General features: G+C 37.6%; 1 protein-coding gene across 4 annotated transcripts in view; it reads right to left on the bottom strand.

The window, feature by feature from the left end:
- Window positions 1-25,026, bottom strand: part of UGGT2 (UDP-glucose glycoprotein glucosyltransferase 2) — a 148,627-nt gene that overhangs the window by 36,300 nt on the left and 87,301 nt on the right. For all 4 annotated transcript variants that reach the window (XR_011466363.1, XR_011466362.1, XM_070380811.1 and 1 more), the window contains exons 23-29: window positions 21,889-22,013; window positions 15,045-15,140; window positions 12,892-12,994; window positions 5,939-6,018; window positions 3,074-3,254; window positions 2,445-2,603; window positions 2,029-2,114 (exon numbers count right to left, since the gene is read on the bottom strand). Coding sequence is in view for 2 of the 4 variants with exons in the window: in XM_070380811.1 (XP_070236912.1) it covers window positions 2,029-2,114; window positions 2,445-2,603; window positions 3,074-3,254; window positions 5,939-6,018; window positions 12,892-12,994; window positions 15,045-15,140; window positions 21,889-22,013 (830 nt within the window). In the remaining 2 variants the exon portion in view is untranslated. The remainder of the gene's footprint in view (window positions 1-2,028; window positions 2,115-2,444; window positions 2,604-3,073; window positions 3,255-5,938; window positions 6,019-12,891; window positions 12,995-15,044; window positions 15,141-21,888; window positions 22,014-25,026) is intronic.

Raw genomic sequence — 25,026 nt, 5'->3', positions numbered from 1 at the left:
CAAATGGACTTGGAGGGCATTATGTTAAGTGAGATAAGTCAGACAGAAAAAGACAAATACTGAACGATCTCTTATTTGTGACATCTAAAAAATACAACTAACTAGGGAATAAAACAAAAAAGCAGCAGACTGACTGATACAGAGAACAAGGCAGTGGTTACCAGTGCAGAGAGGGAAGGAGGGCAGAGCACTAGAGGAATAGGGAAAAGAGTTATTATAGAATTATATGAAATTATGTGTGTGAAACTTCTGAAAATTGTAAAGCACTCGAGAATTTAAAGACTCTTTTCATTCAGTAAAAAAGAAAAGCACTAAAAAAGAATTGAGCATTCTCAGCTTTGTGTACTTAAATTATTAAGCATGTCTGCTGAATGACACCATGTTCTAGGCACTATAAGGAAAAGGGGAAAAACAATGGACAAAAGGCACAATAACCTCTACCCCTATATTATCCTTGTTGAGCATACTGCATAATAATAGGTGCTCAATGAATACTTGCTGAAATAAATGAAAAATTAAAGATACTAAGCCTGGAGAAGGAAATGGCAACCCACTCCAGTATTCTTGCCTGGAGAATCCCATGGACAGAGGAGCCTGGCGAACTACAGTCCATGGGGTCACAAGAGTTGGACACGACTTAGTGACTAAACCTCCTCCTACAGATATTAAGAGGTATAAAAAAGTTTACTAGGTGTTGGCAACCCTTTCATGGATTAGAACCTTGTTGTGGAGAAGGGGCTTGCATAACTCAATGAAGCTATGAGCCATGCCCAGGAGGGTCACCCGAGACAGTCCCATCTTTTCATGGCAAACAAAAGGAGAAAAAGTGGAAACAATGGCAGGTTTTGTTTTCCTGGGCTTCAAAATTACTGCAGATGGTGACTGCAGCCATGAAATTAAAAGACGCTTGCTCCTTGGAAGGAAAGCTATGACAAAGCTAGACAGTGAATTAAAAAGCAGAGACATCTCTTTGCCAACAAAGATCTGTATAGTCAAAGCTACAGTTTTTCCAGCAGTCATGTACAGATGTGAGAGTTGGACCATAAAGAAAGCTGAGCGCTAAAGAATTGATGCTTCTGAACTGTGGTGTTGGAGAAGACTCTTGAGAGTCCCTTGAAGAGAAAGGAGATCAAACCAGTCCATCCTAAAGGAAATCAACCCTGAATATCCAGTGTAAGGACTGACACTGGAGCTGGAACTCCAATACTTGGACCACCTGATGCAAAGAGCCGACTCATTAGAAAAAACCCTAATGTTGGGAAAGAGTAAAGGCAAAAGGAGAAGGGGACAGCAGAGGATGAGATGGTAAGCCAGCATCACTAACTCAAGGACATGAATTTGAGCAAATTCCAGGATATACTGGAGGACAGAGGAGCCTGGCGTGCTGCAGTCCATGAGGCTGCAAAGAGCTGGACAAGACTTAGCGACTGAACAACAACAGGTGTTGGCAAACTATGGCTGGTGAGCAAAATCAAGTTGGTGGGTGAGTTTTGTATGGCCCCTGCACTAAAAATGGTTTTTACATTTTAAAATGGTTGTTGAAAAAAACAATATTGGCAAAAATCATATGTGCCCTCAAACAGTCAATATTTTTTATTGGTTCCTTATAAAAAATATGATGATATCTGCTTTGTACTAGGCTCATTGATGAGTAGGAAATTTATTGAGACACCAATTCTTATCTATAAAAATGAAAAACTGAACATAATGAAAAGATAATGGCTTTTCTAGATAAGATATACATATTATATAATCATTAAACAATAAATATGTTTACAGTGTTAACATGGAAAATTCTACAGAAAATAATAAGTAAAGGAGATGGAGTAAAGAACAAGATGTATACATTAGGCATACCTTTTGTATTTTTGAAATAAAACAATAAGAATAAATGTTACAGTTTTATAAGGAGTTTTTGTTTTATAATAATGATATTTGTGAATGTTTTAGCTGTTTTGATGATCTTTGTTATGTCACACTAAAAACTTTTTTATATATAAAAACTTTAAAGTTGTTTATATAACTCACCCAACTATTTGATAAATATCTTCAGATCTTCCTTGGCGTAATTTCAGTATCCAAGCACCTGGGTTTGCTTTTAATTGAAAATATCCCTTTTAAGATGAAAAAAATATGATCACAGTTACATGAATGAAAACAACATCCAACTGTTCAAGAAATATTATTCATGAATACTCCAACAGTATTCCATTAACTGTGGAATAATTTTCATAAATGAATTCCAAGAAAGAAGATTTTATAATAACCTATAAAAGCATATTCTGAATGTACAACTCCCTTCATTTTTGTTTTAATTACCATATTGAAGGATTTTTTCCCCTGGGACCTATACAACAACAGCAGGATAAAAATTATTTCATCTTATTATTAGGAAAACTTAGAGGATTTCACCAAAATTTCTAATTGAGTATGTATGTACTTACGAGATTGGCCATCACTATTGTATCTACTACAACAGGTTTATTTTTTGTGCCCAGAGTAAACTGCAGACCCCGAGGAGGTTGGTCTGTCGTTAAGTCAAAGCAATGTCCTTCGAGTAGTAGATATTCTAGTTCATATTCTGCTGTGACAGCTTTCTCAATCTAGGAGGACATAGGTCATTGTTTTGGGGTTAGTAATTCTCATAATGTAAATTCTGTAATAAATACACATGATTATTTTATTATTAGCCAAAGTATTTTCAGGGGCAGTCTCAAGTCTTCCTTTTAGCTGAGTGAACCTAACAGTTGAGTGAAATTCTTGAACACTAAAGCTTATGATTAATTTTCTTCCATTCCTGTAATACCAGCTCTACTCCACCATCATCATATATGCACCACAATCATAAAAGAGATGTGAGCACAGATGGGTGCTCGCTGAGTCCAGTTTACTGTTTTTAAGAACAAAAAATAAGTAGTTTCTTGAAAACAGTACTTGTTTCAACAACTTTAGCTGGGTTCTTAACCAGTTGTTGAATTATTACTACTCTAGTGATGAACTTCATATACTTCATTAACCTGTATCCATAATCCCTAAAGCATTTTGTCTTTCTTTATACAACTTTATAACTTACATCTTTTAAATGAATGTTATCAAGGTCACAGTTGCTGTGTACTATTTCAACCAACCAGCCTTCAGGAGTGATCATATTGAGGGTTAGAAGGGGTGATTCAGGGATATCCAAGAATTTTGCCACTGGTCCAGTAATATCATTAGCTAACATCAGTTCCGGTTCCAGAACAAAACGGTAAAAGCTGTTGGCAGAAACAGATAAAATATATACTGCAATCAAAACTGAGATTTCTTCTAAAATATTTTAAAATCGCAAATGGCTTAAAAACATGACCAGAAAATCTTAAAAAGACTAAAAACACACTATACTGAAGTTAATGCTTATGTGAGTGGTAGATAATCATTATTATTGTTTATACTATTATCTATTATAAGACTGTGTATATTATATACCCTTGTTAATTATTTCTTAACGAATATGAATCCCTTTAAGATACACTGACTTATGCAGGTTCCAGGAATTTATGATCTGAATTCACTCACCGATCCTTCTTCAAATGTGACCATGGTCTATTATTAGTGATTTTATTAGCTCTTAGCTCTATTAATAATATTAAGAGAAATGATAAGCAGAAAGCAAGTAAAATTTAAGCTAACGTTCTGGTACTAATTTAAAAAGTGCAATTAAAAACAAACAGGAGTGAGTTCAAAGCAGCTGCTTATTAACAGAACTTTCAGAAGTATCAGCAATTATTAGTGTATTTTAACCTTATGTCTTATGTCTTACATAGTGTATTTTAACCTTATGTCTTACACAGTAAGAAATAGTTACATTACTAAGAACAGTGACTTTCACTATTTTGGGACTACAATCAAGGTGTCAGCTGTGCTGTGGTTATCTCAAGACTCCATGGGGGAGGAATCCCCCCCAGGCTCCTGCAGCTCCTCACTAGTCCTTGGCTGGAGACTGCACTCAGTCCTTAGCACAAGAGAATTTCCAGCAAGCTTAGTGAAGCACACAAGAGCAGGAGAGAGAGAATGCCAGCAAGAGAGAAGTCACAGCCTCTTATAACCTAATTGCAGAAGAGACATTCCCTCACTTTTGCCATATCCTATTCATTAGAAGCAAATCATCACATACAACCGGCACTCAAGGAGAATCTAGGTAGGGTGTGAATCCCCAGAGGCAGAGTCAAAAAAGAGAGAGTAAGAGGAGACGGTGAAGAGAACACAGTCCAAACCAAGTACCGGGTACTATCAAAGGCAGCAGAAATGTCATTAAGAAGTATCCTATGGATTTTGCGAGCAGCAATTTGTGAATTAGTAAAAATAATTCAGTGGCAAAGAGGATAAAGACTAACTTCAGTGGGAGGTACAAGTGAATGAGAGATGAAGAGGGGGGCTGGCCACACTTAAGAACCTGACATGACCAAGAATGGAGAAGAGAAGGAAGAGGTAGGGCTCTAGAGGAGAGGAAGTTAAGGGAGCAGTTTATTTTCTTTTTAAAAATTGAATAACTCTGAGACTGAAAGAAAAAGGCTACTAGTGAGGTTAGAGACATGGAACAAGAACTATGTGATAAAAGGAAGGATCTAGAAATAAATGGCGAAACACAGGAACACCTTAACCAAGAGGAAAGATGACAACTCTTCCCATACCACACGGGAAGCCTGGAAAGGTACAGGAGATAGGAGGAACTGAGAGAATTCCTGCCCATAACCTCTGTCATCTCTGAGAAGAATGAGACAGTATTTTATAAGTTAAGGTCTATGAATTGTAAAAAAAAAAAAAAAAAGTTAATAAACAGAAATCTCACAATCAGGAGACTACACTGGGCAGTACTCACAGCCTCTGATGATAACATAGCCCAACAGGAAGAAGAAAGACTTCTCTTCTTCCCTGGCAAGGACTCAGACATGAGAAGCCATGGGCTCATTGTTTACTACAGACTCCCCTACCCTGACTTCCTTTCCTCTCTAAGAGTTCTCCTTCCTCTGCCTTGTGTAGAGACTTGTACATGGCACTCTGTGCTTGCTGACCATGAATTGCAACTCTCCTGATCCTAAATAAACCCATATTTTCTGGAGAAATATCTAACAATCTATTTGTTTTAGGTCAACAGAATTAATGTGTCAACTAGTTTCCTTAATATATGCTACTAAGTATATAAGACTCTGTTGAACTCACAGGTTAAAACAAATTCAACAGTTTTTGTCTAATGCACTGTTACTAACCACTTGCAGCATCTATCTGGTATATTAGGTGTTATTTCACTTTAGAGAAGTCAAGTTCTTTCCCTTCTAACAAACTGTGCTAGATTATGTTTAATATTCTCACTCTTTATCATATATCCCAAAGCTTTACAGAGACTTTGTGGAGAGGATTCCTACTTGTGTGAGTAAAAACTCTGTACTCATGGAAAGACCTCTCAATTAGTGGCTAAAATGAGATTTAGAAACACATAATAAAATCTGAAATACAAAAGAAAAATAAGTATGAAAAATGAATGAATTACGAGGACAAAAATCTTAGTAAGGTAATAAATGTCACCTATACCTTCATTTGTGTCATATTTTGGATTCCACACATAGTGATATCATATGGTATTTGTCTTTCGACTTACTTCACTTAGTATAATAATCTCAAAGTACATCCATGTTGCTGCAACCCACTGTATACTTCTAAATAGGTACTTCTAAATCAAATTTTTAAAAATACCCATAGATGAAAATAATCCATGTAAATTCTGCAATTATATTGGGTGAATTTTACTGGTTAGGTTACCTTAATTTTATATCAATAAACTATCTCTGATCTATTTCAACTAAGCATTTTGTGAAGGAAAAAACAGGTGTAGTAATTAAGTTTTTTCCCCTTGTAGCATGTACAAATTTTTCAAAATGAAATTATGTTCACATAGACCAACCTCTTTAAAGGGGCTTCTGAAAGTTTACTCCTGCAGTTCATGAACAACTTTAACTTCATGTTGATAATCTTTCCAAGGACCTATTAGAAAAAAATTCCCATATTTGAAATTAATATTAATAGCTAACACTTACTGAGTATTTACTATGCACCAGGAACTATATTCGGAGAAGGCAATGCACCCCACTCCAGTACTCTTGCCTGGAAAACCCCATGGACAGAGGAGCCTGGTAGGCTGCCGTCTACACGGTCGCTACAAGTCGGACACGACGGAAGCGACTTAGCAGCAGCAGCAGCAGCAGGAACTATATTAATACTTGACATCTGTTAACTCATCTGATTCTCACAACGTCCTTCTGAGGTAGCTACTTTTATAGCTGAGACACAGACAGATGTAGCAATTTGCCCATGATCACACAGTAAGTCAGGGCAGAGGTCAGATTTGAATCCACACAGTTGATATCATTGCCCAAAGGTTATACTGCCTACCTTTTGCCTAGTGTGACTTCCTTTCATGGCATTTAAATTTCTTCACTACTGAAGAACAAATAAAATAATTATTAGAATCTCAATCAGTTCAGTTCAGTCACTCAGTCATGTCCGACTCTTTGCAACCCCATGAATTGCAGCACGCCAGGCCTCCCTCCCTGTCCTTCACCAACTCCCGGAGTCTACCCAACCCATGTCCATCGAGTCGGTGATGCCATCCAGCCATCTCATCCTCTGTCGTCCCCTTCTCCTCCTGCCCTCAATCCCTCCCAGCATCAGGGTCTTTTTTTTTTAATTAATTAATTTTATTTTATTTATATTTTTTTAAATTTTATTTTATTTTTAAACTTTACATAATTGTATTAGTTTTGCCAAATATCAAAATGAATCCACCACAGGTATACATGTGTTCCCCATGGTATGGGGAGGGAGGAGGGAGGAGGGTTCAGGGTCTTTTCAAATGAGTCAACTCTTTGCATCAGGTGGCCAAAGTACTGGAGTTTCAGCTTCAGCATCAGTCGTTCCAATGAACACCCAGGACTCATCTCCTTTAGGATGGACTGGTTGGATCTCCTTGCAGTCCAAGGGATTCTCAAGAGTCTTCTCCAACACCACAGTTCAAAAGCATCAATTCTTTGGTGCTCAGCTTTCTTCACAGTCCAACTCTCACATCCATACATGACCACTGGAAAAACCATAGCCTTGACTAGATGGACCTTAGTTGGCAAAGTAATGTCTCTGCTTTTGAATATGCTATTTAGGTTGGTCATAACTTTCCTTCCAAGGAGTAAGTGTCTTCTAATTTCATGGCTGCAATCACCATCTGCAGTGATTTTGGAGCCCCCCAAAATAAAGACAGCCACTGTTTTCACTGTTTCCCCATCTATCTGCCATGAAGTGATGGGACTGGATGCCATGATTTTAGTTTTCTGAATGTTGAGCTTTTAAGCCAACTTTTCACTCTCCTTCACTTTCATCAAGAGCCTTTTTAGTTCCTCTTCAATTTCTGCCATAAGGTTGGTGTCGTCTGCATATCTGAGAGAACCTCAATGTGCAAATACAAAGTAGTGACCTCACAACTGTACGGCAAGGGTGCCCTGATCCTTATGGAATTTCATCTATGTTGTAAAAGATATAGGAAGGTCTTGGCTACATACAGATAAAATAGTCTCTTTTCATTTTCCTAGAGCATTAAAGTAGGAGAATTTTTAATTCTGATAGTCCTTACATCTATACAGGCAACAAGTCAGTGAAGATTTGAAAATATTAGACAACACAGGACAGATGTAAAAGGAGAATAAAACACATACATGGAACGGAAAGGATACATGTTTGAGGAGGAATTACAATATACAGACTAAGCATTTAAGAGCTCTGAATTTTAATTCCCATTCTATCATTCTTCTTATTAGCTACAATGGAGGCTGCTGAGCCATTGTTTCTCCCAAGTGTTAAATGAGACACTACCCATTTCTTCTAGTAAATTAATTTATGCTTTATGGCACAAAATTATAGCATAAAATTTCTGTATAGAATGAAATAAGTTATGTGAAGTTCTGAGCTGCTCTGAAATGAAGTATGCTACTATTACCAATGATATAAACTAGAATATAATTCCATATCTTGTATTTCTGTATAATCCATATTTCTTACTCTTAAAATCCATGTTTACATAAAAGCTTCAGAGGTAAGCAATTTTTTCTGAATAATGAGTCTCCATAGGAATAGGGAATTTATATACTAAAATGCATCATACTACCTTCATTCCTTATTAGTATGATTACTGATTTCTGTTTTCCACAGAATAATATTGTGCTTTAAAGAAGTTAAAGTTTGAAGGTACAGAAATGCTGAAAGAATAAGGCAAGTAAATCAACTACAGAATGGACTTTGCCCTGGTTATACACTGAATAGGTATAATGACAAAGGGGATCCAAAACTGCTTGTACACATTAAGAAATGCATTTATAAGAGATACCTATTACCCACTTTCCCAGTATGATTTGGTAGGGCACACCAAATTCGGAAAGAAATAGCATTTTGAAATTTTGAAAGAATGTATCAGTATGATACATCAGTATGTATGATGTATACATACATCAGTATGACCCAGCTTGATCATTTACTTCTTTTCCCAGACTTGATACCTAATTATTTTTGCTTGTTTCCAAAAGTAAATGGTCATAGAATAGTTTCCACTTCGAGAATATTTTTTGATATGTCTTTTAAAAACGCACTAATTTCAAACAGGAGTATCCAAAAATTTTGAACATCACTAGAAAAAATATGCCTTCCAACATGAGTAGCTTATTCAAATTTAAGTACTGAAAGCTGCATCACAAATTGAATCTTTTAAGATTATAAGTACAGGAAAAACCACAGAATGTTCTTTCAGTGTCTGCTATCTGTATTCTAATATTCATTCTCTACTTCCCACTGACGGAAACTATAGGCTTCCCTTGGGACTCAGGAGTAAAAGAATCTGCCTGCAATGCTGAGACCAGGGTTCGATCCCTGGGTAGGGAAGATTCCCTGGAGAAGGGAATGGCAACCCACTCCAGTATTCTTGCCTGGAAAATCCCATGGACAGAAGAGCTTGGTGGGCTATAGATCATGGGGTCACAAAGAATCAGACACAACTGAGCAACTAACACACTACTTCCTAGTGAAGGAATCTTCAGGTTTACACAGTGTCTGCCCCCGCCCCTTGTGACTAGGTGCAGCCGGCTTGCTGGCTAGTCTGGTCAATGGGATGTGACTTGATGGAAGATATTTGGGGCTGGGGTTGCATCCTTGTCTGCCCTGCCTGATGCAGTGATAGAGATGATGTTGTGATCTTAGACTGCCACAGAGAGGCTACTTCATGAGGACAGCTGAACAACAGAAGGTGCCTGAGTCCCTTACACTGTTGAGCTTCCCTGGCACCTTCACACGGCTTACACTTGGAAGGTGAGATGACAGAAATCACTTCAGACTTGAAGGTATTTTGCTTTTGTTCAGTTCAGTTGCTCAGTCGTGTCCGACTCTTTGACACCCCATTAATCGCAGCATGCCAGGCCTCTCTGTCCATCACCAACTCCTGGAGTCCACCCAAACCCATGTCCATTGAATTGGTGATGCCATCCAACCATCTCAGCCTGTCATCCTCTTCTCCTCCTGCCCTCAATCTTTTCCAGCATCAGGGTCTTTTCAAATGAGTCAGCTCTTCACATCAGGTGGCCAAAGTACTGGAGTTTCAGCTTCAGCATCACTCCTTCCAATGAACACCCAGGACTGATCTCCTTTAGGATGGACTGGTTGGATCTCCTTGCAGTCCAAGGGACTCTCAAGAGTCTTCTCCAAAACCACAGTTCAAAAGCATCAATTCTTCAGCACTCAGCTTTCTTCACCATCCAACTCTCACATCCATACACGACCACTATGGAAAAACCATAGCCTTGACGAGACGTGCCTTTGTTGACAAAGTAATGTCTCTGCTTTTTAATATGCACAGATTGGTTCCAAATAGGAAAAGGAGTACGTCAAGGCTGTATATTATCACCCTGTTTATTTAGCTTATATGCAGAGTACATCATGAGACACGCTGGACTGGAAGAAACACAAGCTGGAATCAAGATTGCTGGGAGAAATATCAATAACCTCAGATATGCAGATGACACCACCCTTAGGGCAGAAAGTGAAGAGGAACTAAAAACCTCTTGATGAAAGTCAAAGTGGAGAGTGAAAAAGTTGGCTTAAAGCTCAACATTCAGAAAACGAAGATCATGGCATCCAGTCCCATCACTTCATGGGAAATAGATGGGGAAACAGTGGAAACAGTGTCAGACTTTATTTTTGGGGGCTCCAAAATCACTGCAGATGGTGACTGCAGCCATGAAATTAAAAGACGCTTACTCCTTAGAAGGAAAGTTATGACCAATCTAGATAGCAGAGACATTACTTTGCCAACAAAGGTCCCTCTAGTCAAGGCTATGGTTTTTCCAGTGGTCATGTATGGATGTGAGAGTTGGACTGTGAAGAAGGCTGAGCGCCAAAGAATTGATGCTTTTGAACTGTGGTGTTGGAGAAGACTCTTGAGAGTTCCTTGGACTGCAAGGAGATCCAACCAGGCCATTCTAAAGGAGATCAGCCCTGGGATTTCTTTGGAGGGAATGATGCTGAAGCTGAAACTCCAGTACTTTGGCCACCTCATGCGAAGAGATGACTCATTGGAAAAGACACTGATGCTGGGAGGGATTGGGGGCAGGAGGAGAAGGGGACGACAGAGGATGAGATGGCTGGATGGCATCACTGACTCTATGGACATGAGTCTGAGTGAACTCCGAGAGTTGGTGATGGACAGGGAGGCCTGGCGTGCTGCGATTTATGGGGTTGCAAAGAGTTGGACACAACTGAGCGACTGAACTGAACTGAGGTTGGTCATAACTTTCCTTCCAAGGAGTGTCTTAATTTCATGGTGCAATCACCATCTGCAGTGATTCTGGAGCCCAGAAAAATAGAGTCAGCCACTGTTTCCACTGTTTCTCCATCTCTTTGTCATGAAGTGATGGGACCAGATGCCGTTATCTTTGTTTTCTGAATGTTGAGCTTTAAGCCAACTTTTTCACTCTCCTCTTTCACTTTCATCAAGAGGCTCTTTAGTTCTTCTTCCCTTTCTGCCATAAGGTTGGTGTCATCTGCATATCTGAGGTTATTGATATTTCTCTCAGCATCTTGATTCTAGCTTGTGCTTCTCCAGCCCAGCGTTTCTCAAGATGTACCCTGCATATAAGTTAAATAAGCAGGGTGACAATATACAGCCTTGACGTACTCCTTTTCCTATTTGGAACCAGTCTGTTGTTCCATGTCCAGTTCTAACTGTTGCTTCCTGACCTGCATACACGTTTCTCAAGAGGCAGGTCAGGTGGTCTGGTATTCCCATCTCTTTCAGAATTTTCCACAGTTTATTGTGATCCACACAGTCAAAGGCTTTGGCATAGTCAATAAAGCAGAAATAGATGTTTTTCTGGAACTCCCTTGCCCTTTCGATGATCCAGGAGATGTTGGCAATTTGATGTCTGGTTCCTCTGCCTTTTCTAAAACCAGCCTGAACATCTGGAAGTTCACCATTCACGTATTGCTGAAGCCTGGCTTGGAGAATTTTAAGCATCACTTTACTAGCGTGTGAGATGAGTGCAATTGTGCGGTAGTTTGAGCATTCTTTAACATTGCCTTTCTTTGGGATTGGAATGAAAACTGACCTTTACCAGTCCTGTGGCCACTGCTGAGTTTTCCAAATTTGCTGGCATACTGAGTGCAGCACTTTCACAGTATCATCTTTCAGGTTTGAAATAGCTCAACTGGAATTCCATCACCTCCACTAGCTTTGTTTGTAGTGATGCTTCCTAAGGCCCACTGACTTCACGTTCTAGGATGCCTGGCTCTAGGTGAGTGATCACACCATCGTGATTTTCTGGGTTGTGAATATCTTTTTTGTTCTTCTGTGTATTTTTGCCACCTCTTCTTAATATCTTCTGCTTCTGTTAGGTCCCTACCATTTCTGTCCTTTATAAGCCCATCTTTTCATGACATGTTCCCTTGGTATCTCTAATCTTGAAGATTAGAGATAGTCTTTCCCATTTTATTGTTTTCCTCTATTTCTTTGCACTGATCCCTGAGGAAGCCTTTCTTATCTCTGCTTGCTCTTCTTTGGAACTCTTTGGAACTTTGCTTTTGTCACAGTGGCCAAACCTCTTGAATTCAACTTTTTTGCTTTTTCTTCCACTAGCTTCCCCTGTATGGTTAATGTTACTTAGTATATTCTAAACTTTTCATACTCATTAAGCTTAGACATCTGCTTCTCCAGAAGCCATTCTCCACACCAGGGGAAAGAAAGATGACCATGGGAAGACACTTGTATCAGTTAGCTCAGGCTGCCATAATAAATCACCACAGACCAGGTGGCTTGAACTACAGACATTTATTTCATGTCAGAGTGTTGGCAGACTCAGTTCCTGAAGAGGGCTCTCTTCCTGGCTTTTCGGTGGCTGCCATGTTGCAGTGTACTCAAATGACCTCTTCTCTGTATATGAGGAGAGAATGATCTCTTCTCCTCTTCTTATAAGGCTATTCATCCTACTGGATTACAGCCCAACCTATAGCACTTCATTTAACCTTACTTACTTACCCAAGTCCCTATTTCCAAATACAGTCACATTGGAGATGAGGGTTTTGGGGTGATGGGGACAACAATTATGTCCTTATTAACATCTAATCTGGTCCTGCCATAATACCCCAGGCACAGCTCTATCATTTCATTTTCTACATTGATATACAACAATCTATTTAGAATGCTGCATGAAATAAAGAATCAAGACCAAACATTTGATTATACTTGAAAACAAACCTGAAAAGATTATGAATTTCAAAATAAAAGTAGATAATAAATATATGTATACTGTTTAATAAAATGTAAAATTATCTTACTATTAATAACTGTGCCATCTTCTGTGCTTCTCTTGTCAATGGATCAACAATAGCAATGACATCAAAGGACATATCATTCTCTACAGAATTTATCTTTATAATGCTAGAAAAATAAGGTGAAAGATGATCAGTTAAGTCTACTCAATTACTGAATTAATCTTAATCTTAGCTATGTACATGGAGAAGGCAATGGCACCCCATTCCACCCCACGCTTGCCTGGAGAATCCCATGGATGGAGGAGCCTGGTGGGCTGCAGTCCATGGGGTCGCAAAGAGTCGGACACAACTGAGTGACTTCACTTTCACTTTTCACTTTCATGCATTGGAGAAGGAAATGGCAACCCACTCCAGTGTTCTTGCCTGGAGAATCCCAGGGGCGGTGGAGCCTGGTGGGCTGCCGTGTGTGGGGTCGCAGAGAGTCGGACACGACTGAAGGGACTTAGCAGCAGCAGCAGTAGCAGCAGCTATGTACATTCTTATAAATTTCTTTCTCACTGGATTAAAAAATCCTGGCTATTTCTTCATAGAAGAAAATGCAAATTTAAAAGTTTAATGTCTGCATTCAATAAACCAGAAAATCTAAATTAGAGAAAATGAAAGTAAGAAATTATGAATCAGATCAGATCACTCAGTCGTGTCCGACTCTTTGCGACCCCATGAATCGAAACTCTTCAGAGAACAATACTATTTTAGTGGAAAAAACTGATAATTTAAAGCTCCTCAAATTCTCATGGATCATAAAATGTAAAAAATAAAACAAAGATGCTTTTTTGTTAAGTTAATTGTATTTCCTCAGATTTGAGAATGATAAAATTACTCAGTACTTTTATTAAATTTAATAGTTTTTAAAACCCAACATATTATTAACAGGAAAGCTCAGGGGAAAAACACCCTAATGTATTATATTATCTTGACCTCAGTCACCCTCTCCACACTTCCTTCCCTCTGTCCTTTCCATTCAGTCTTTCACTGAAACAAGTTCTAAGACAGAAGATGAACTATATGTTAAAGTAAAAAGTTTGGAAAATTATTTAAAGTATAGAAAAGGCCAGTATGAGATAATAAATCCCACATTTAATTCAATGAAAAGTTTAAAGTATATATTTAATTCAAAGTACAGAATAGTCCAATTGAGTTACTGTTTTAACATTGTAACAACATAGGAAGTCAGGTATTTTTTTTTTTTTTTTGAGAGGTATAAAATTAGAAAATAAGGAAGGAAGTGCCAGCCATTTTAAGTTTATGATAAACTAATTTGTCTCAATTTAGTTTTATAAGACCACTGATTGGAAAAAGATAATAAAATCTATAGTCACATAATGTCTAACCGATTTTTTTTTCCTATTCTCAGTGGTCCTTAAATTTAAAAAAAAATTCCAGCTGGGTACCCAGATAATTGTATGAATTTTATTTCAAATATCTTAGAGGAGAAGTATTATATAGTGAAATTATAAACTAGTTTATTATTTTAAAACAGTATTTCTCTGATGGCTGTTTTTAGAAATCTAATTTTTTAAGGAATAATAAATTTTTAACAAAGAAATGTTCCACGAATAGTTACTCAACTGCACAGTTTACCCAAAACGAACCTTTTGTTTTCTTTTAACTACACCACATCTCATAATTGTCAATATATGGATGCACACTGAAAATCTCACTCCTCCACCCCAAAGGGTAAAGTATACTCTAAATTTACTTGACTAGATAGGTCCTCCCTCAGAAGATATTTGTCAACATCTCAGAGTAATGTTCCATAGAACACATTTTGGGATATTCTTTTGTACATGTCTACATTTAATTAAGCAGAATTCTTTGGTAACGGAGTCTTTTATACAATGACAACATAAAGCTATTATTATTTATAATGATTATACTGCAAAATTTCAAATGAACTTGAGTGTGGAAGAAAGATGAAAGTAAGACAAATCATATTAGGTTTACTTACTTGAAACTTCATATTATATATATATATATAAAATAATTTATTTACCAGAATACAATTGACTAGAATTTTTTTCCTAATCTTATCAAAAACATTTATTGTCTAACAACTTTTAATTCTACTTTAACTTTGGCTATATCATGAACACAAATGTAACCATAACTAAGTACAGGATGCAGTGACAGAAAACACAGCACTAATATATTCTTACCTGCGACTCTCCTTAAGAAATGTGATGTCATACCGAGAGGCACGTTTAGGCAAAGAGGAAACAAGAGCATCAATTTTCATAACAAGGTCACTCAAGCTAGAGAAACAAGATAAACAATGAATGAATTTTGGGGGAAGAAAGGTCCATATTTCATCTATCATATAACACCTTAAGAAAAGGGAATTTACTGCAAAGTATCTCTAGTAGATAAACTGTATGTAAAAGACTTTTCTTCCAAACTTGTAGATTCTATCAAAAGTACAATGACTGCTGCTTCTAAGGTCAACCTATTTTTTATCTTTGATATGACTGATAGCTAAAGCACATAAGTGATATTCCTAACAGTGTCTATAATGATATAGAGAATCATTCAATTAGTCAAAATTTGCTGAGTTGCTGGTTATGTATCCAAGCACTTAGACCACATAAGGAAGAAAGAAGAGCATGCAGGAAAAACAAAAAGTAAATGGTAAGATATCTACTTTCATAGAATTTTTAATATAGCTAAGCAGCCCAGATTTCTACAGTTTCAAATTCATTCAAAAACTAAAAATGTACAAAATAAACACCTAGATTAAATATAATCAAATTCATAAATCTATGACAGAGAAAATGTGTACATTTAATGATATGCTGATATATCATTAAAATACGAAAATGTGTATGTTTAATGATAACAGAAAATGTTAGCTGAAATTTAAGTACAAAAAAAAAAAAAAAAAAAAAAAAAGGCATCTCCATTTTATAAACAAAGAAATTCAGAATCAGAGTGGTTGAGAACCTTGTCAGTATTTCTCTACTGCATCATTTTTTGCTGGATATATAGTTCCTGTACACTTTATATTATTTCTATTTGTAAACCATATCTTTCACAGAGCATTGCATTTAATTGCCACTTAATAAACATAAAAGAATTAATCAAAATCATAATCTACTCCTAAACTTCCTTAAAGGTTTAGAAACTTAAGGTTAAATTAGCCACACAATCTCTAATATGTAAAATTGTAGGCACAATGGAGGAAATATTTATGGACAACATATTCCCCATGTTTTTTAAACTGGGCTGTTATGTACTTAGAGGAGAGGGAGACAAAAAAAAGAAAATCTTTGAGGCCTCCAACAAATTTTTCCTAGATTTTCTGAATTTTCAGCTATCCAGGTCAATTTTTGTCGTTTTGAAAAGTGCTTTGAACTGAAGACAGGAAAAGTGAACGTGTTAATCCCTTAGTCGTGTCTGACTCTTAGCAACGCTATGGACTGTATGGGATTTCCCAGGTAAGACTACTGGAATGGGTTGCCATTCCCTTTACCAGGGAATCTTCCTGATGGAGAGACTGAACCTGCGTCTCCTGAATTGGCAGGCAGGATTCTTAACACTGAGTTACTAGGAAAGCCAGATCCTAAGTACTAGGGATAAAGTTAAAAACACATGTGTAAGACTTCATGGGGGAAAAAGTGGAAGCTTCACTGAAGAATCTAAAAGGAACACTGTGCTATGCTTAGTTGCTCAGTTGTGTTCGACTCTTTGCAATCACATGAACTGTAGGCTGCCAGGTTCCTCTGTTCACTGAGATTCTCCAGGCAAGAACACTGGAGTGGGTTGCCAAGCCCTTCTCCAGGGGATCTTCCCAACCAGGGATCAAACCCAGGTCTCCTGCACTGCAGGCGGATTCTTTAGCAGCTGAGCCACCAGGGAAGCCCAAAAGGAACTCTAAAGACCCCGAATAAGTGCGTCTGTCTACCTACTTATCTACCTACATATATATGTATGTATGTATGTGTAGTTTCATATAAATAATATATGTATATATTTAATGGGTAAGATAATACAATATCACATAAAGATGGCAATTCTTTTTAAACAATAAATTCAAATAAATTCCCATAAAAATAGCAGGAAGGTTTTCTGTAGAACTTGTTATTCTGGTCCTAATAATATTTATATGAAAATGTAGCCAAAAAAAAAGGTCAAGAAAACTTTGAAGAAGTAGCAGGAGTAATTTTCATTATCTGATATTGAAATTTATTATAAAGCTGTGGTAGTTACAATGTGGGACTGCATAAGGCAAGACATCAGTGGAACAGTATAAAGATCTAAGAAGAATTAAAGACATACATCAGAAAAAAGCAAAACTGTAAAACTTTTAGAAGAAAATAAAAGAGAATACCTTTACGAATTCAGACCAAGGGAAATATTTATACACCCTATACACACACACATATGAGTACACACCCTTCACTTGACATACAGATCACAGATTACAAAGGAAAAACCCAGAGAATATTTTGACATTAAAAAAAAACTTCTCTGTAAAAAGTTACAATTCAACAGCCAAGCCACAAACTGCAATAGTGTATTTTATTACTGATAAAAGATATATATACCACATGTTTATAAATCGCTGAAAGAAAATCCAACAAATAATTAAGCAAAAAGCATGAACATATCTTTTACAGAAGAGCAAACTAAAACAATCATATGAGAAGATATTCAACTTTACTAGAAGACAGGACGTAGAATTAAAACAAGATGCACTTCCTTGTCTTCTAGAAAGGAACTGTTTCACACCAGTCAGAATGGCTGCAATCCAAAAGTCTACAAATAATAAATGCTGGAGAGGGTGTGGAGAAAAGGGAACCCTCTTACACTGCTGGTGGGAATGCAAACTAGTACAGCCACTATGGAGAACAGTGTGGAGATTCCTTAAAAAACTGGAAATAGAACTGCCTTATGATCCAGCAATCCCACTGCTGGGCATACACACTGAGGAAACCAGAAGGGAGAGAGACACGTGTACCCCAATGTTCATTGCAGCACTGTTTATAATACCCAGGACATGGAAGCAACCTAGATGTCCATCAGCAGATGAATGGATAAGAAAGCTATGGTACTTATACACAATGGAGTATTACTCAGCCATTAAAAAGAATTCATTTGAATCAGTTCTAATGAGATGGATGAAACTGGAGCCTATTATACAGAGTGAAGTAAGCCAGAAGGAAAAACACCAATACAGTATACTAATGCATATATATGGAATTTAGAAATATGGTAACAATAACCCTGTGTACGAGACAGCAAAAGAGACACTGATGTATAGAACAGTCTTATGGACTCTGTGGGAGAGGGAGAGGGTGGGAAGATTTGGGAGAATGGCATTGAAACATGTAAAATATCATGTATGAAACGAGATGCCAGTCCAGGTTCGATGCACGATACTGGATGCTTGGGGCTAGAGCACTCGGATGACCCAGAGGGATGGTATGGGGAAGGAGGAGGGAGGAGGGTTCAGGATGGGGAACACATGTATACCTATGGCGGATTCATTTTGATATTTGGCAAAACTAATACAATTATGTAAAGTTTAAAAATAAAATAAAATTAAAAAAAAAAAAAGAGGGAGGGGACATATGTATACCTATGGCTGATTCACATTGATATACGGCAGAAACTAATACAATATTTGAAGCAATTATCACTCAATTAAAAATAAATTAAAAAAATCAAGATGTAATTTCATATCCATAAGATAGGAAATGAACAGGTTGGGTAACACCAAGTATTGGTGAGGACTTCAGGAAACAAGAACTAATGCATTTCTGGTAGGAGTCTTAACTGTTCCAACTCCTTTAGCAATATCTGATAAAGCTGAAGGTATGTCTATCCTAAACCCAGTAACAACACTCCTTTAATCTAGAGAAACTCATACATTGCACAAGGAGACATGTAAACTAAGTTCATGATAGCATTTGCATAATAGTATTTTTGGGGGCTCCAAAATCACTGCAGATGGTGATTGCAGCCATGAAATTAAAAGACACTTACTCCTTGGAAGGAAAGTTATGACCAACCTAGATAGCATATTCAAAAGCAGAGATATTACTTTGCCAACAAAGGTCCGGCTAGTCAAGGCTATGGTTTTTCCCGTGGTCATGTATGGATGTGAGAGTTGGACTGTGAATCAAGCTGAGCACTGAAGAATTGATGCTTTTGAACTGTGGTGTTCGAGAAGACTCTTCAGAGTCCCTTGGACTCCATGGAGATCCAACCAGTCCATCCTAAAGGAGATCAGTCCTGGGTGTTCATTGGAAGGACTGATGGTAAAGCTGAAACTCCAGTACTTTGGCCACCTGATGCGAAGAGTTGACTCTACAAGCAATAAATGCTGGAGAGGGTGTGGAGAATTACACTTACACTGCTGGTGGGAATGCAAACTAGTACAGCCACTATGCAGAACAGTGTGGAGATTCCTCAAAAAACTGGAAACAGAACTGCCTTATGATCCAGCAATCCCACTGCTGGGCATACACACTGAGGAAACCAGAAGGGAAAGAGACACGTGTACCCCAATGTTCATCGCAGCACTGTTCATAATAGCCAGGACATGGAAGCAACCTAGATGTCCATCAGCAGATGAATGGATAAGAAAGCTATGGTACATATACACAATGGAGTATTACTCAGCCATTAAAAAGAATTCATTTGAATCAGTTCTAATGAGATGGATGAAACTGGAGCCTATTATAGTGAAGCCAGCCAGAAAGACAAACACCAATACAGTATACTAACACATATATACGGAATTTAGAAAGATGGTAACAATAACCCTGTGTACGAGACAGCAAAAGAGACACTGATGTATAGAACAGTCTTATGGACTCTGTGGGAGAGGGAGAGGGTGGGAAGATTTGGGAGATTGGCATTGAAACATGTAAAGTATCATGTATGAAACGAGTCGCCAGTCCAGGTTTGATGCACGATACTGGATGCTTGGGGCTGGTGCACTGGGATGACCCAGAGGGATGGTATGGAGAGGGAGGAGGGTGGAGGGTTCAGGATGGGGAACACATGTATACCTGTGGCGGATTCATTTCGATATTTGGCAAAACCAATACAATATTGTAAAGTTTAAAAAATAAAAAAATAAAAAAGAGAGAAAAAAAAGAAAAGACCCTGATGCTGGGAGGGATTAGGGGCAGGAGGAGAAGGGGACGACAGAGGATGAGATGGCTGGATGGCATCAATGACTCGATGGACATGAGTTTGAGTAAACTCCGGGAGTTGGTGATGGACAGGGAGGCCTGGTGTGCTGCGATTCATGGGGTTGCAAGGAGTCGGACACAACTAAACGACTGAACTGAACTGAACTGAACGGGACCGGATGCCATTATCTTAGTTTTTTAATATTTAGTTTTAAGCCAGCTCTTTCACTCTCCTCCTTCACTCTCATCAAGAGGCTCTTTAATTCCTCTTTGCTTTCTGCCATTAGAGTGGTATCATCCTCATATCTGAGGCTGTTGATGTTTGTCCTGCCTATCTTGATTCCATACAGGGTTCCTTGTTCCTGTCTTGTAACTCACCCAGCTGGGTATTCCTCATGATTTGCTCAGCATATAGGTTAAACAAACAGGATGACAGCAGACAGCCCTGTCGTACTCCTTTCTCAATCTTGAACCAATCAGTTCTTCTGTACAGGGTTCTGTTGCTTCTTTTTTTTGTTGTTGTTGTTGCTTCTTGACCCACAGTTTTCTTAGGAGACAGGTAAGATGGTCTGGTATTCCTATATCTTTAAGAGCTTTCCACAGTTCGTTATGATCCACACAGTCAAAGGCTTTAGCATAGTTGAAGAAATGGAGGTAGATGTTTTTCTGGGAATTTCCCTTGCTTTCTCTGTGATCCAGCGAATGTTGGCAATTTGATTTCCGGTTCCTCTTCCTTTTCTAAAACCAGCTTGGACATCTGAAAGTTTTTGGTTTGTATAATGCTGAAGCCTCACATGCAAGATTTTGAACATGACCTTACTAGCATAGGAGATGAGTACAATTGTCTGATGGTTAGCACATTCTTTGTGCTACACACATAAATCAGAGAGCTTCTTTTTTTTTTTTTAAAACAAACTTACTTTGAAATAATTATAGACTCACAAGCTAGTACATAGAGGCTCTTCAACCCTCCATCTGGCTTCCTTCAAAGGAGACACTCCATATACCAAACCAGGACATCACCATTGAAACAATACTGTTTACTGGACTACAGATCATGTTCAGTTTTCACACGGACTCGTGTGTGTGTGTGGTTTTATGCAGTTTCATTCCCTGTTTAGGTTTGTATAACCACCACCACTGCTCCATCATCACCAGGCAGTTCCCTGAGATGGGTGGATGGCATCACCGACTCGATGGACATAAGTTTGGGTAAACTCCGGGAGCTGGTGATGGACATGGAGGCCTGGCGTGCTGCGATTCATGGAGTCGCAAAGAGTCGGACACAACTGAGCGACTGAACTGAACTGAACGAACTAAAGGCAAGTTAATTGTACTTCAGTAATGGAGTATATAAATTAATTGCAATATATTCACGAAATACTAGAAAGAAATTGAAGTGAATAAGTTCAGTCTATATACATGAAAATGGGAAAATGGATAAAGTTCCTACAGAGGCAGATTGCAAAAGGAGCCTATGTATAATAGCATATCTCTAAAAAAGTCAAGGCTTTAACACCATAAACATTAATAATAGATAATTACATATGAAGCAGAAGTATAAAGGCAAATAGAGGAATCATGCATACAACATTTAAGAAAATGGCTACCTCTTGGGGAGGGGGGAGAATGGGACAGATGGAAAGAAAACAAAAGAGATAGATCCAAGGCAAATAAAATATTAACATCTACAGTTTGGTAGTGGTGAGCAAATGGTATTTTCTACTATTTCTTTATATTCTCTATATGTCTTTTACTGTATTTTCGGTTGGTACCTGAAACACTTTCTAACCTTAAAAAGAAATCAGAGGCAAAATACCAAACTCCAAAATGAAATGCTCTTATGATTTTAAATACTTACTTCTTTGAGTTGATTTCTGTATTTTTAACAATGTCTTCAATGTTCGCTACAAACTTAGTAAATGTTATCTTTTCCAACAAGTAAAAATCTTCTGCGTAGAAGTCTTCACCTAAAGGGCCTAAGAACTTAAAAATAAAAACAATTATATTATTGTGTGTCTTCTGCTGCTGCTAAGTCGCTTCAGTCGTGTCCAACTCTGTGCGACCCCATAGACAGCAGCCCATCAGGCTCCCCTGTCCCTGGGATTCTCCAGGCAAGAACACTGGAGTGGGTTGCCATTTCCTTCTCTAATGCATGAAAGTGAAAAGTGAAAGTGAAGTTGCTCAGTCGTGTTCGACTCTTAGTGATCCCATGGACTGCAGCCTACCAGGCTCCTCTGCCCACGGGATTTTCCAGGCAAGAGTACTGGAATGGGGTGCCATTGCCTTCTCCAAGATCCTAATCTGTGACAGATATTTTCTTATCAAACAGATATTTCTTTAAGCAAAAACTGATTAAACAGATAGTGGTTATTTATCATTTACTAAATCCACTGGGAAACATGAGAAAAGTATTTCCTCACTTTGAAATTACAAGTTAACATTTGTACAAATACCAAAATCAACATGGCAAAAAATAATCAGCAAATTATTTCTATTTGAAAGTTTTACTTTGAAACATAATGCTTTCAGAAACCTAAGACTTTTCATTTTAAAGTAAATTTTTCAAATAATTATCTATATTCCATAAATCTTTTACTTTCAACATTTACTATTTAATCTCTTAATTGTAGTCCATATTATACATATATGAATATATAAATAAGGCATAAAAAATCAAAACCAAGAGACAAATCACATAATTTTTTAATAATATCAACCATTCTTCATCTAACTGATGTATAAACTTGCTGGAGCACAGCAAGGTCATGTAGGTTAGTTTTCAATCAGTAACTGCAGAAGTGGGAAGCTGTAAACTTGCCAAACACCTAATTTCTCAGGATGTCTATCCCATCAAAACCACTCCAAATGTGCTACTATTACCATTTTGGGGGGAAGCTAATATGTGCATCATCATCATAATAGTATGACCATAATAAGCCTTGATATAGAAGGTGAGCTCTGGCACAGTCTTATGAACAATTAGACTTAAAGACAATTAGAAAACATGTCAACCAGAATTTTTTTTTTCCCTTGGCAAAAGACCACAATGAAACAGTTGCAAGTGGATTTTCTTAATTCCCCTTCATATGCTTCTGCAATTAATATTTTATAAAAATTAATAAAGTATAGTTCTTCAATCTTTTCTCATTTGCTCATAACAAAGGTGAAATTAGCTGGAATACTGGCATCCAGCTAAACAAATACCACATTTCACTTTAAACATAAAACCTGGTCTCTTAAATGTACAAAAAATAGGTGCTATAATACTAAAAGTACACATATCAACACTTCATTTCCTTAAGATGGCTGTCAATTTTAAGGTTAACTTTCCAAACACTTTATCAATGTTATATTTTTTGGACTATGGATGGGATAGGCCTGGAAAATAGCTGAATTTTATCTATACCACTTCTAGTGACCAAATAGTTTTTTGTTAATAACTCAAAAAAAAGGAAATAAAATCTCAAATTATTTTCCTTGGGGATTAACAAGATTGGGAATCTGTACTGATTAAATTCACCAGAAAATTGGCACTATTTTACCTATGTAAGTTCAAATAGCTAGCAGAAACTCTATTTTTTCTGTGCTTTAGTTCTACTTAAAGTTGAATATGTTTGTGGAATAAAATGTTAGTGTAAAATCACATAAGGGCCAAATTGAGAAATGGAACATTAGATTTGAAAATCATGTAATAGTACAATAAAACCTATCTGGAGCTTAAATCTTTACAACATTTTAGAAATGTGACTTCAGTTAAACAGAATAACTGCTATAACAGAAATGTACTATCTCCTTTGACAGATCATTAACATTTTAGAAAACTCTATTAAAATGTTCATGCACATACTGAGTAAAAATCTCTCCCTACTTGTTCAAGTTTCATCCATTGGCCCTGACTCTATACTGACTCTCAATGAACATAAAATCTGTGAAAAGTGAAAGTGAAGTCGCTCAATTGTGTCTGACTCTTTGCGACCCCATCGACTGTAGCCTACTAGGCTTCTCCGTCCATGGGATTTTCCAGGCAAGAATACTGGAGTGGGTTGCCACTGCCTTCTCCAAGAGATCTTCCTGACCCAGGGATGGAAACCAGGTCTCCCACACTGCAGGCAGACGCTTTACCCTCTGAGCCACCAAAATCCGTAAAAGTACCCACTATTTCTCATGATAGCCTTCAGCCATTCTATGTGTTTTTGGTATAAAAGCGTATTTAATCCTCTGACAACTTTGTAAAATATACTATTACTTTTTCTATTGTCCTAATGAACAAATTTTATGACAAAGGTCGTATAATTAATGGTGTAACTGGAATCTGAATCCAAACTGTCCTGCTAAACAAAAAGGCCATGCTTGTTTCCCTACTCTCTGCTGTGCCATGTCTTTCAGTAATTTGTAAATATGTGGCACAACCATTGTTCAGTCACTCAGTCATGTCTGACTCTGCAACCTCATGGACTACAGCATGCCAGGCATCCCTGTCCTTCACCATCTCCCAGAGCTTGCTTAAACTTATGTCCACTGAGTTGGTGATGCCATCCAACCATCTCATCCTCTGCTGTCACCTTATCCTCCTGCTTCAGTCTTACCCAGCATCAGGGTCTTTTCTAATAAGTCAGTTCTTCGCATCAGGCGGCCAAAGTATTGGAGCTTCAACATCAGTCCTTCCAATGAATATTTAGGACTGATTTCCTTTAGGACTGACTAGTTTGATCTCCTTTCAGTCCCAGGACTCTCAAGAATCTCCAACATCACAGTTCAGAAACATCAATTCTTCAGTGCTCAGCCTTCTTTATGGTCCAACTCTCACATCCACACATGACTACTGGAAAAATCACAGCTTTGACTATAAGGACCTTTGTTGGCAAATTTATTTATTTTACTATGTGGTATAATAAGAATAAGTGTAATTATATTGGGTTAGCTACAAAGTTCATTCAGATTTTTCTATAAGATGTTATCGAGAAACCTAAACAAACTTTTTGGCCAAACCAACAGC

Source organism: Bos mutus, chromosome 12, assembly GCF_027580195.1.
Source record: "Bos mutus isolate GX-2022 chromosome 12, NWIPB_WYAK_1.1, whole genome shotgun sequence".
NCBI classification, from domain to species: Eukaryota; Metazoa; Chordata; class Mammalia; order Artiodactyla; family Bovidae; genus Bos; species Bos mutus.
This window is presented reverse-complemented; position numbering and strand designations above follow the sequence as displayed.